The sequence below is a fragment of the Danio aesculapii genome, chromosome 20 (genome assembly GCF_903798145.1).
Source record: "Danio aesculapii chromosome 20, fDanAes4.1, whole genome shotgun sequence".
NCBI classification, from domain to species: domain Eukaryota; kingdom Metazoa; phylum Chordata; class Actinopteri; order Cypriniformes; family Danionidae; genus Danio; species Danio aesculapii.
Genome location: NC_079454.1, coordinates 54,570,475 through 54,584,757, shown reverse-complemented (window position 1 = coordinate 54,584,757; position 14,283 = coordinate 54,570,475). Strand labels below are relative to the sequence as shown.

General features: G+C 34.6%; 1 protein-coding gene across 2 annotated transcripts in view; it reads left to right on the top strand.

The window, feature by feature from the left end:
- The window catches only part of ppp2r5cb (protein phosphatase 2, regulatory subunit B', gamma b), a 67,234-nt gene that overhangs the window by 219 nt on the left and 52,732 nt on the right, over positions 1 to 14,283 (top strand). Inside the window, exons 2-3 of one of the 2 annotated variants that reach the window (XM_056445518.1) lie at positions 437 to 496; positions 4,999 to 5,161. In XM_056445518.1, the coding sequence (XP_056301493.1) occupies positions 437 to 496; positions 4,999 to 5,161 (223 nt within the window). Of the gene's footprint in view, positions 1 to 436; positions 497 to 4,995; positions 5,162 to 14,283 lie in introns of both variants that reach the window. The other variant, XM_056445517.1, reaches the window with a different exon arrangement.

The following is a 14,283-nucleotide window of genomic DNA, read 5'->3' as shown; positions in this document are numbered from 1 at the left end:
ATGCATGCTAACTCCAGCCTCACCTCAGAAACCGGCTTTAACAGCAGACAGTTGTAAACTTTATCACATTCACAGATCCAAGAGATAAACACAACCCTTTTTATGTCTTTAAACGAACGCTATGTGTGTATTTATGAGGAGTTTGCTTTGTGCAGGTGCAGTTTTTTGTAGCGAAGCTAACTTTAGCATGTTAGCAGCTATTAGTGTTTTCTAGTGTAAATATCAGTATTGTTCTTATCAAAATATAAGCTTAAATATACAACATGTTCATCAAAGTATATACACTGAATGTATTTTTATTATTTAGTGATTGTGTTTTTATTGTTAAACCACATTGCTAATGATAGCTGTCAGTCTAGACATGATTATAAAATCACTTATTTCACTTTATCCTAGAAGCAAATGAGGATTTTATTGTCTTTATTTTTATTTTTAGGATTCTCCGAAATCTGCGAAAGTGGGTAAAACTGCAGGACAAGAGAATTCAGAACATGAGGTACTTTTTTTATAATAATAAATATATACTGTTGATCTATATTTCTTATAAATTGTAATGAAACTGATTAGATTACTGTGTATATTTAGATGTATGTTGAGTCTTGGTGAAGTAGAGACACTGCTTTTATTTGAGTTTTGTTTTAGAGCAGATTATTGTTTCATGGTTTTCATGATTCTGCTTTGTTTGGTTAGATAAGCTGAGTTAAAATTTGGCCACAGATTAAAGGTTGCCTGCAGAAATGCGTCATTATGCACGCACTGCTGGGATTCATTCATGATTTTAGCACATTTTTGAAAGGTAGATGATTTACGCTTTCGTTTATATGTAGATTTTTAAATTCTTTATTCATGCATTCAACCCAGATAAACACTGTTCATCTGTACTCAGTCTGCTGTCATTAATACTGTGTGATTATTGGAATGATTATTTATAGCTTGGGCCAGACAGTATCTGCAGACATTTTTTTTTGCTATTTCTGCAGAGAATTATCTGTATAAAAATCTGTGGATTTCTGCTGAATGATTTTAGGAATATCATAACAAAATAATTATATATGAAATAAAAATAATACATTTTTAACTTTTATTTAATGTTTACAATGCAAATCCAATTAGATCCACTTATTTAGTAAACAAATCAAGTCTCTCATTTAATATCTCTACCGAAAGACAGAAAATATTACTTTACAAACTGTATTGTAAATAAATCATATGAGCATTTTTATAGTACTGTTATTATATCACAATAATATTACTGAAATTAATTAAAAAACTGAATAAATATAAGTGTACACACATTTATACAAGTGAATACATAGACTCAATGATGGGCTCAAAATCTGAGGATTTCTGCACGTGCAGATTCTGTGTGGGCCTAGCTTAATATTTACAGCTCAAATCTAGTTTTTTAATTTAATATATACAATTTTTATGATTTTTACAGTATCAGAAAGGCATTAATACTTTAAAAATACAATTAATTTACATTCACAATCTTTCATCCACAATAATAATAATAATAATAATAATAATAAGTCATTTGTTTCTTCTCCCTCGGCTTAGTCACTTTATTCATCAGGGGTTGCCACAGCAGAATGAATCGCCAACTTATCCAGCTCATGTTTTACACAGCGGATGCCCTTCCAGATGCAACCCAGTACTGGGAAGCACCCATACACACTCATTCACACACACACACTCATACACTACGGCCAATTTAGTTGATCAGTTCCCCTATAGCGCATGTGTTTGGACTGTGGGGGAAACCGGAGCACCCGGAGGAAACCCACGCTAACACGGGGAGAACATGCAAACTCCACACAGAAACACCAACTGACTCAGCGGGGACTCGAACCAGCAACCTTCTTGCTGTGAGACCACAGTGGTAACCACTGAGCCATCATGTCCCCCATAATCACAATAATAATAATAATCTACTTTCTAGTTAACATTCCCCCTTTTTGTTGCAAAGCTATTTGTTTATAAATGTACAACGGTATTCTCTGATTACCGGAAAGAACATAAAGCAAAATAATAATTTATGATTTATTTTATAAATTGATATATAAGATATATGTGTATCATTAATACTTTTAAGGGTATTATTTTATTCTAAAATGCTGAAATTGTAAGTTTTTAACATACGATATCTTATAAGAGGCATAAAAATGTATTTAAAAAATGTAAAAACTTATTAAAATGCAACAAAAAAGGTATAAAAAAATAGGATAGCGCTCCTTCTCATACTTCAGCCTCCACATCAAAGCTCCTGTAAGCAAAGAAGGTGCTCCAGGATTGGCCAGCCCAGTCACCAGACATGAACATTATTGAGCACGTCTGGGGTAAGATGAAAGAGGAGGCATTGAAGATGAACACACAGAGTCTTGATGAACTCTGGTAGTCCTGCAAGAAGGCTTTCTTCACCATTCCAGATGACTTTATTAATCAGTGATTTGAGTCATGTCAGAGATGTATGGATGCAGTCCTCCAAGCTCATGATGGAGTCAGACACAATATTCATTCTGTTTCCATTGCAGCATGACTTTACATGACTTGTACAAAAAGAAGAAATGTTTGAAAACTAAAAATCTAACTGCAGATATATAGTACATTGTTACTAAATACAAAAATGACATAAAAAGCTAAAAAGTTTTAAAACATTTCATGTTTACCCATTTGAAACATTTCCAAAAGCATACAAATGTTTTATATTTAAAACCTAAATACAGCTTCATTGAAAATAGCTTAAATATGTTTAAAATGTCCCTGAGAATTTAATTAAATCATTTAGTCTTTTTTTAAATGCAGAAAATGTGTAAAGAAATATGAAACTTTATTTTAAGACATTAACAGGAAACAAACAAATAATATAAAATAATAATATTGTAAAAAATATAAATATTTAAAAAACATATTAAACCACAATCAGTTTTTCTTTGACTGGAAATGACACAGGCATCTCCAAATAAATATTAATAAATGATTTATGTTCATTGTGTACATTGCTGACCATTTTAACTCTATATAAAAAGAAAGAAATGTAAATTGTTACTGAAAAGAAATAAAAAAATCACTGACAAAAAAAGAGGCTTTTCTGGAGCTCTCTTTTGTGGACAGCGCCCTCAAGTTATGTTTTGTTACAACAAAACATACCCAAAGTAACGTATTTTAGATTCACAAAAATGTAGAAAAATACCCTGAGTGACATATTTCAGTTATAACAATTAGACAGCGCCCTCTAGTGGATTTGTCATCTGAAAAAAAAAATTTACCCAAAGTAATATATTTAAAATTTGCAAAACTGTAGACAGCGCCCTCTAATGGATTTGTTAAATGAAACACAACAAAACATACCCTAAGTAAAATCTTTTAAATTATCGAAAATGTAGACAGCGTCCTCTAGTGGATTTGTCACCAGAAACCTAAAACAAAACATACCATAAGTAACATATTTTAATTTCGCAGCACCCTCTAGTGGATTTGTTATATGTAACAAATACTCTAAGTAACATATTTCAGAGTTGAAAAAATTAGACAGCGCCCTCTAGTGGATTTGTCATCGGAAACATGCAACAATACATACCCGAAGTAATATATTTTATATTCACAAAAAATGCAGACAGTGCCCTCTAGTGGATTTGTCACTTGAAACCTAAAGCAAAACATACCATAAGTAATATATTTTTATTTCGCAAACATGTAGACAGCGCCCTCTAGTGGATTTGTTATATGTAACAAATAAAAATACCCTAAGTGACATATTTCAAAGTCAGAAAAATCAGACAGCGCCCTCTGTTGGATTTGTCACCAGAAATCTAAAACAAAACATACCATAAGTAACATTTTAATTTCGCAGCGCCCTCTAGTGCATTTGTTATATGTAACATAAAAAATACCCTAAGTGACATATTTCAGAGTTGAAAAAATGAGACAGCGCCCTCTAGTGGATTTGTCATTGGAAACAATACATACCCTAATTTTTATAACCCTATATTTTATATTCCAAAAAATGCAGACTGCGCCCTCTAGTGCATTTGGCATCTTAAAATATACAACAAAACATACACAAGGTAACGTATTTCAGATTAATAAAGATAATATTAATGTAAAAAAAAGAAATGTGTAAAAACGAGACTTTATACCACAGTCAGACTTTTTTGTGACTAGAAATGACACCGGCTTCTCCCTCTTTCTCTCTCTCTATATATATTGTGTTTCATATATATATATATACACATGCAATATGTACATTGTTGACTGTAAATAAAATGAAAATTGTTACTAAAAAGAAATAATAATAAAAATCACTGAAAAAAGGCTTTTCTGGGGCTTTCTTTTAGATTTACAAAAATGTAGACAGTACCCTCTTGTGGATTGGTCACCTCAAATGTACAACAAAACGGACCTAAAGTAATGTATTTTAGATTCACAAAAAAATAAACACCTCTTGTGGATTTGTTAACTGAAGCATACGACAAATTTAACCCTAAATAACCTTTTTTATATTCACAAAAATGCAGACAGCACCCTCTAGTGGATTTGTCACCTGAAACCTAAAGCAAAACATACCATAAGTAATATATTTTTATTTCGCAAACATGTAGACAGCGCCCTCTAGTGGATTTGTTATATGTAACAAATAAAAATACCCTAAGTGACATATTTCAAAGTCAGAAAAATCAGACAGCGCCCTCTAGTGGATTTGTCATCTGAAACATACAACAATATATACCCTAAGTAATATATTTTATGTTCAAAAAAATGCAGACAGCGCCCTCTAGTGCATTTGGCATCTTAAAAAGTACAACAGAACATACACAAGGTAAATATTCAGATTTTAGACAAATGGAAACACTCACTGACAAATTTTAAAAAAGGCTTTTCTAGAAACTTTTGATTAAATGCATGACATGTTTTCTGCATTTCTCTTTTACTAATGTTTTCTGCAGTTTTAGAGAAGTGTTGTTAAAGTGTAAAATGTCCTTTGTTTTTTGTCAGCAGGGTTCGAATAAGAAGGGTGGGAACAGCGTCCCGCCGGCCACACAGCTGCTGAAGGGCAAACAGTCTGGATCTCAGACTCCGGTGAAGAAAGAAAAGCGTCCGAACTCCTCCAGATTCAGCCTCAGCAACAACCGAGAGCTCCAGAAGCTGCCCGCTTTTACAGGTGAGACGCTGAACATGTGATTTATGCTGGGTTTCATATGAAGATGTCAATTAAATTCATACACAAACTGGAATATTGCATTAAACATTTAAATATAAAGCAGCGTTTCCAGTCAGTGAGAAGCAGAAGAGAACAAATCCAGCACTTCCTGGTCTGTTAAAGAGCATCTACTCTGTCCCTTTTTACAAATGAGTCTCTAATGTCTCTAGAGTGTGTAGTGAAGTCTGAGCTGTAAAGAGCATGCAGATAATGTTCTCTTACTCTCTGAAACTGACCCGTGTAGTCTTTCATGATAATTGTGGCATTTTGGTGACTGTCGCTTTAAATGCAAATGAGACTTAAAAGAGGGCGGAGCTACAAACGCCTGTGCATCACCACAGCGACAGATTGAAAACAGGACTAACATCTGTGGAAGATGCAACTTATATGAGAGACAGCAAATACTGTGATCTGATTGGATGGTGAAAAGGTTTCAGTGAGATTATTGGTGAATGTAATTAAGCCCCGCCCACAGGACCTTGAGTTACGTTAGTGAAAAGGGGAAGTAGTTTAAGGTGGAAAAAGCAGTAGAGGAAAAACAGGAAACATTGAAACAAACATTGATGCGTTGAATTTTAATGTATAGTTGTTGTTCAGTTATCTACAAAATAAACAAACAACTAATGCATTTTAGGAGAAGTGATGTCCAAAATACGTTTTCAATAATAAAGGAATTATTAATCCAAGTAGGCCTATTATAACATATAAAATATAGTATATCTTAGGGGTGGGCGGTACACCGGTGTCATAGTCATCACCGGTGTGACATTGCGCCACGACATGGATTTTCTAATACCGTCAATACCGTAATAAATCAATTATGCGCCTTGAACGGCTGCATTTACATCAATAATAGCTAATTCTAAATAATAAGGCATTCAATTTTCTTCAAACGTACAGTTGTGGTCTGAATACATGTCCTTATACTACAGGGCTCGAAATTATGACCATTTTGGTCGCATGAGCGCCCGAAATGTAATCTATGCGCCCTCATAATATACTTGGGAGCATTTGTGTGTCTGAATATAATGGTTGTAGTGCAATCTGATTTGATTTTCTCTAAAAACTTGCTGAATTGCTCTACCCTGCTGCTGTATTGGTTCATATTAGCTGTCAGATAACAGGGAGCTTTTGTTACTGCAGGAAATGCAAACGGCTGAAGAGTGAAAAGTGCACAGGTTTGCAAACCTCACCTAAAGTTATAATAATAATAATAATGGCGCAGATGGCAGCGATCATGACATGAGGTAAATGTTGATCCGCCAGCTGAGATCTATCGAGTGTTTTCGGAGAAGGTGCCCGAATCTCGATGCGTTGCATTCACCGCGTGTTCAGCGGAAATGTCCGCTAAATATAAAATCTAACACTGTACACATCATCGCCAAAGAAACTCACCTTTACTAAGTTTACACTGAAACTACGGCTCATAACAAAGAGCGGAATTGCGCTGGTGGTCATCGCGAGAATCCTGCTCTGTCTGCTCATAAATTGGTGCGGCTGACTCGCCTGCTTTATTCCACCAACACAGAGAAATGAAGATCAGCTCATAACGAGACTGAGCATTTACAATGACCCAAACCAAAACTTTTAAAGAGTGATAGAAGTGAGACTTTCTTTTGTCCGTTCTTCCTTGAGATGTATATTATTTTGCTATTGAAAGTAATACCGTGATATTATGCCGTCACCGTTCAAAAGATGAAAAATACCGTCATATTAATTTTAGGTCATATCGCCCACCCCTAGTATATCTGACAACTTTATTTCAGAGATTTGAGTTATGAGTTACACTACTTGATATCACGATACTTCAGCTGGTATAGTATCGTGACAGGAATTAATGGTATCATGACAAATGTATCTAACGTTTTTATATGTTAGACGTATCAATGTGAGTACAAGATAAAAAAAAATAAATACAGGGTGTCCACGGGGTCTTCAAGAGTATTAAAAGTTGATAAATTCGTTAAGAGAAAAATAAGGCCCTTAAAAGGTATTAAAAAGTCTTAATAGGGTTTTTACGAGGTCTTACATTTTGTTCAAATGTTTGACTCCAAAAAAAATCATGAATAAGTTTATTTTCCTTCTAATATTAATAATGTTCTTGGACTTGATCCACGCGATTGGTTCGGGTCGGGGCACGTCTGGCCAAGCTCCTCCATCCCGGTGATGTCACGTAATTTGCGCCGAATGCGGGAAAGGTGATGTGGCGCTCTCCACATGTAGCGAAACAGACAGCAAAATGGGAAAACGTAAGTTTGAGTATTCCTGGTTGGAGAAAGACGAGTTTAAACAACGACTGAAACCTGTTGCTGAAAACAACCGTGTAATATTAGCAGCTGTTTATTAAGTTAAAGGTTTGATACTGATTAGAACTTGAAGTGGCGATGAGGTTTCAAAATATTCTGAGAAGGTCTTTAAAAAGTCGTAAAAAGGTGTTGAAATTTGCTTTAGGATTCCTGCATATACCCTGGAATGAAAATATGTTTATAAATTTAAGAAACTCCCAGTGATGGGTTGCAGCTGGAAGGGCATCCGCTGTGTAAAACATGTGCTGTATAAGTTGGCGGTTCATTCCGCTGTGCCGACCCCGGATTAATAAAGGGACTAAGCTGAAAAGAAAATGAATGAATGAATTTAAGAAACTTTAGATAAAGCCCTTGTGTGGTTTTCAGCTTTAAAGCACTAGTTTCTGCTGCATAATTGTATGTAAAAGAGCATAAAAATAAACAAGCCTTTTGTTTTTAGTGGAAGTCAAAGTCATACCGGTGGAGAATAACATGAGGAAACACATGTGTTTATTTCTGGCCGAGCTTACTTTTTTAACCCGTGAACGTACCCAAAGTAATATATATTATATTCATAAAAATGTAGACAGCGCCCTCTAGTGGATTCGTCAACTGAAACGTACAACAAAACGTACCCAAAGTAATATATATTATATTCATAAAAATGTAGACAGCGCCCTCTAGTGGATTCGTCAACTGAAACGTACAACAAAACGTACCCAAAGTAATACGTATTATATTCATAAAAATGTAGACAGCGCCCTCTAGTGGATTCGTCAACTGAAGCATACAACAAAACGTACCCAAAGTAATACATATTATATTCATAAAAATGTAGACAGCGCCCTCTAGTGGATTCGTCAACTGAAACGTACAACAAAACGTACCCAAAGTAATACGTATTATATTCATAAAAATGTAGACAGCGCCCTCTAGTGGATTCGTCAACTGAAACGTACAACAAAACGTACCCAAAGTAATATATATTATATTCATAAAAATGTAGACAGCGCCCTCTAGTGGATTCGTCATCTGAAACGTACAACAAAACGTACCCAAAGTAATATATATTATATTCATAAAAATGTAGACAGCGCCCTCTAGTGGATTCGTCAACTGAAACGTACAACAAAACGTACCCAAAGTAATATATATTATATTCATAAAAATGTAGACAGCGCCCTCTAGTGGATTCGTCAACTGAAACGTACAACAAAACGTACCCAAAGTAATACATATTATATTCATAAAAATGTAGACAGCGCCCTCTAGTGGATTCGTCAACTGAAGCATACAACAAAACGTACCCAAAGTAATACATATTATATTCATAAAAATGTAGACAGCGCCCTCTAGTGGATTCGTCAACTGAAACGTATAACAAAACGTACCCAAAGTAATATATATTATATTCATAAAAATGTAGACAGCGCCCTCTAGTGGATTCGTCAACTGAAACGTACAACAAAACGTACCCAAAGTAATATATATTATATTCATAAAAATGTAGACAGCGCCCTCTAGTGGATTCGTCAACTGAAACGTACAACAAAACGTACCCAAAGCAATACGTATTATATTCATAAAAATGTAGACAGCGCCCTCTAGTGGATTCGTCAACTGAAGCATACAACAAAACGTACCCAAAGTAATACATATTATATTCATAAAATGTAGACAGCGCCCTCTAGTGGATTCGTCAACTGAAACGTACAACAAAACGTACCCAAAGTAATACGTATTATATTCATAAAAATGTAGACAGCGCCCTCTAGTGGATTCGTCAACTGAAACGTACAACAAAACATACCCAAAGTAATATATATTATATTCATAAAAATGTAGACAGCGCCCTCTAGTGGATTCGTCAACTGAAACGTACAACAAAACGTACCCAAAGTAATATATATTATATTCATAAAAATGTAGACAGCGCCCTCTAGTGGATTCGTCAACTGAAACGTACAACAAAACGTACCCAAAGTAATATATATTATATTCATAAAAATGTAGACAGCGCCCTCTAGTGGATTCGTCAACTGAAACGTACAACAAAACGTACCCAAAGTAATATATATTATATTCATAAAAATGTAGACAGCGCCCTCTAGTGGATTCGTCAACTGAAACGTACAACAAAACGTACCCAAAGTAATACGTATTATATTCATAAAAATGTAGACAGCGCCCTCTAGTGGATTCGTCAACTGAAGCATACAACAAAACGTACCCAAAGTAATACATATTATATTCATAAAAATGTAGACAGCGCCCTCTAGTGGATTCGTCAACTGAAACGTACAACAAAACGTACCCAAAGTAATACGTATTATATTCATAAAAATGTAGACAGCGCCCTCTAGTGGATTCGTCAACTGAAACGTACAACAAAACGTACCCAAAGTAATATATATTATATTCATAAAAATGTAGACAGCGCCCTCTAGTGGATTCGTCAACTGAAACGTACAACAAAACGTACCCAAAGTAATATATATTATATTCATAAAAATGTAGACAGCGCCCTCTAGTGGATTCGTCAACTGAAACGTACAACAAAACGTACCCAAAGTAATATATATTATATTCATAAAAATGTAGACAGCGCCCTCTAGTGGATTCGTCAACTGAAACGTACAACAAAACGTACCCAAAGTAATACATATTATATTCATAAAAATGTAGACAGCGCCCTCTAGTGGATTCGTCAACTGAAGCATACAACAAAACGTACCCAAAGTAATACATATTATATTCATAAAAATGTAGACAGCGCCCTCTAGTGGATTCGTCAACTGAAGCATACAACAAAACGTACCCAAAGTAATACATATTATATTCATAAAAATGTAGACAGCGCCCTCTAGTGGATTCGTCAACTGAAACGTACAACAAAACGTACCCAAAGTAATATATATTATATTCATAAAAATGTAGACAGCGCCCTCTAGTGGATTCGTCAACTGAAACGTACAACAAAACGTACCCAAAGCAATACGTATTATATTCATAAAAATGTAGACAGCGCCCTCTAGTGGATTCGTCAACTGAAGCATACAACAAAACGTACCCAAAGTAATACATATTATATTCATAAAAATGTAGACAGCGCCCTCTAGTGGATTCGTCAACTGAAACGTACAACAAAACGTACCCAAAGTAATACGTATTATATTCATAAAAATGTAGACAGCGCCCTCTAGTGGATTCGTCAACTGAAACGTACAACAAAACATACCCAAAGTAATATATATTATATTCATAAAAATGTAGACAGCGCCCTCTAGTGGATTCGTCAACTGAAACGTACAACAAAACGTACCCAAAGTAATATATATTATATTCATAAAAATGTAGACAGCGCCCTCTAGTGGATTCGTCAACTGAAACGTACAACAAAACGTACCCAAAGTAATATATATTATATTCATAAAAATGTAGACAGCGCCCTCTAGTGGATTCGTCAACTGAAACGTACAACAAAACGTACCCAAAGTAATACATATTATATTCATAAAAATGTAGACAGCGCCCTCTAGTGGATTCGTCAACTGAAGCATACAACAAAACGTACCCAAAGTAATACATATTATATTCATAAAATGTAGACAGCGCCCTCTAGTGGATTCGTCAACTGAAACGTATAACAAAACGTACCCAAAGTAATATATATTATATTCATAAAAATGTAGACAGCGCCCTCTAGTGGATTCATCATCTGAAACGTACAACAAAACGTACCCAAAGTAATACGTATTATATTCATAAAAATGTAGACAGCGCCCTCTAGTGGATTCGTCAACTGAAACGTACAACAAAACGTACCCAAAGTAATATATATTATATTCATAAAAATGTAGACAGCGCCCTCTAGTGGATTCGTCAACTGAAACGTACAACAAAACGTACCCAAAGTAATATATATTATATTCATAAAAATGTAGACAGCGCCCTCTAGTGGATTCGTCAACTGAAAAGTACAACAAAACGTACCCAAAGTAATATATATTATATTCATAAAAATGTAGACAGCGCCCTCTAGTGGATTCGTCAACTGAAACGTACAACAAAACGTACCCAAAGTAATACATATTATATTCATAAAAATGTAGACAGCGCCCTCTAGTGGATTCGTCAACTGAAGCATACAACAAAACGTACCCAAAGTAATACATATTATATTCATAAAAATGTAGACAGCGCCCTCTAGTGGATTCGTCAACTGAAACGTATAACAAAACGTACCCAAAGTAATATATATTATATTCATAAAAATGTAGACAGCGCCCTCTAGTGGATTCATCATCTGAAACGTACAACAAAACGTACCCAAAGTAATATATATTATATTCATAAAAATGTAGACGGTGCCCTCTAGTGGGTTTGGCATCTGAAATGTACAACAAAACTTACTTAAAGTAATGTATTTAGATTCACAAAAATATAGACAGCGCCCTCTAGTGGATTTGATATTTTAAAAACTTACCCAAAGTAACATATTTCAGATTTGCAAAAATGTAGACAACACACGTGTTTATTTCTGGCCAAGCTTACTTTTTAACCCGTGTGTATCGTTCAGATGGACCCTCCTTTGGTTATGTTGGTTCTGTTCTTGACTTCCATTATAATCACATTTATTGATTGTAAAGCCATGACAGCATATTATCATGCATTCTTGATTGCTGCTGTTTTTCCCTGTTGGAATTAAGGAGTAATATTTGTCATATTTACTGTTGATCATCAGTTTTCAGCATTAACCCTTTAGATCTGCCTGTGCTGAAGAATTTCTGGCTTTTATATGGAGTTCAGTGGAGGAAAACAGCAGATTATAGTGTGTGTGCGGAAATACACTTACTGTGTTTACTGTGTTCTGACAGCTGAGGGATTATTTTGAGTTTCTCAGACATATCAAGATAAGTGTGCTAAGGTTTCACCTTTGAGAGTTTAGTGGAGTAAAACAGGAACATAAATACACTTACAAATTGTATCTCTGCTTAACAGAGAAAGCCAGCAGTAATCAAGAATGCATGATTATATGCTGTCATGGCTTTGCAATCAAAACAGTTTATCACAATGGAAGTCAATGGGGGCAAAAACAGCCCCCAACATAACCAAATGGCAGTCAATCTGCCAAGAGTGTGTTGTTGAGTTTTTGAAAAATACTAAAGCATTTTCTCAAAATACGTCTCAAAATCAGATTTGTCACCAAAAAAATCATCCCATTTGCTGAAACACAGAGAAAGTTGTGGCCAAATTAAGCATTAAATCAACCCAGAGTGGATGAAAATGACCCAGCAGCAGACAAGGGTTAATATAACACATGCTTTAATATAGAGCACAGAATATAAATAGCTGTATAGCTAAATAGTTATGAGAAGCTGTTTTCAGTTCCTCATTTGTGAGCGTGATGCTGTGTGTGTAATCATTGCACATCATATTATCTTCCTCTTCTTGTGTTTATTTTCTCACATGTGACCTCATTAAAGCTGTTAAACTGACCACACGATAGCAGACATGAATATGCACAGAGTTCATAGAGCTTTATCTATAAATGTATGCATAATTACGTTTGAAATGTGCTCAGTTTTATTATCTGAACATAATGAAATAGGTTATTTTTTAGCCGAAGAGCTATACTTAAACATATATTTGATTGGGGTTTCTAGGTGAAATGAACAAAAGAGGGCAGTATGATGACAAACAACTCTTAAATCATTTTTACAATAATATTTACAGGGACAAATTATTGACAAATATAGTTTATTTTATTTTTTACATCAAATAAACACCACTAAACAACTCATCGTTGCCTATGAATGTATTTGCACAAATGTAGACAGCGCCCTCTGGTGGATTTCTCATCTGAAACGTACAGCAAAATGTAACTTATGTAACATCTTTTATATTCACAAAAAATAAACAGTGGCCTCTAGTGGATTTGCCATCTGAAACTTACAACACAACATACCCCTTAGTAATGTATTTTAATTTCGCAAAAATGTAGACAGCGCACTGTAGTGACTTTATTATTTTAAACATTGTTAAACAGTGGACTCTAGTGGATTTGTCCTCTGAAACTTACAACACAACCTACCCTAAGTAACATGTCAGATTCGCAAATATGTAGACAGCGCCCTCTAGTGAATTTGTTAACTGAAACGTAGAAAATGTACTTTAAGTAACGTCTTTTAAATTCACAAAAAAAAATAGACAGCGCCCTCTAGTGGATTTGTTAACTGAAACGTAGAAAATGTACTTTAAGTAACGTCTTTTAAATTCACAAAAAAAATAGACAGCGCCCTCTAGTGAATTTGTTAACTGAAACGTAGAAAATGTACTTTAAGTAACGTCTTTTAAATTCACAAAAAAATATAGACAGCGCCCTCTAGTGAATTTGTTAACTGAATTGTAGAAAATGTACTTTAAGTAACGTCTTTTAAATTCACAAAAAAATATAGACAGCGCCCTCTAGTGAATTTGTTAACTGAAACGTAGAAAATGTACTTTAAGTAACGTCTTTTAAATTCACAAAAAAAATAGACAGCGCCCTCTAGTGAATTTGTTAACTGAAACGTAGAAAATGTACTTTAAGTAACGTCTTTTAAATTCACAAAAAAATATAGACAGCGCCCTCTAGTGGATTTGTTAACTCAAACATACAACAAAATGTATTCTGAGTAATCTTTTATATTCACAAAAATGTAAACGGCGCCCTATAGTGGATTCACCACCTGAAATGTACAGCAAAACGTACCCAAATAGATGTGTTCTAGATTCACAAAAATGTAGAAAGCGCCC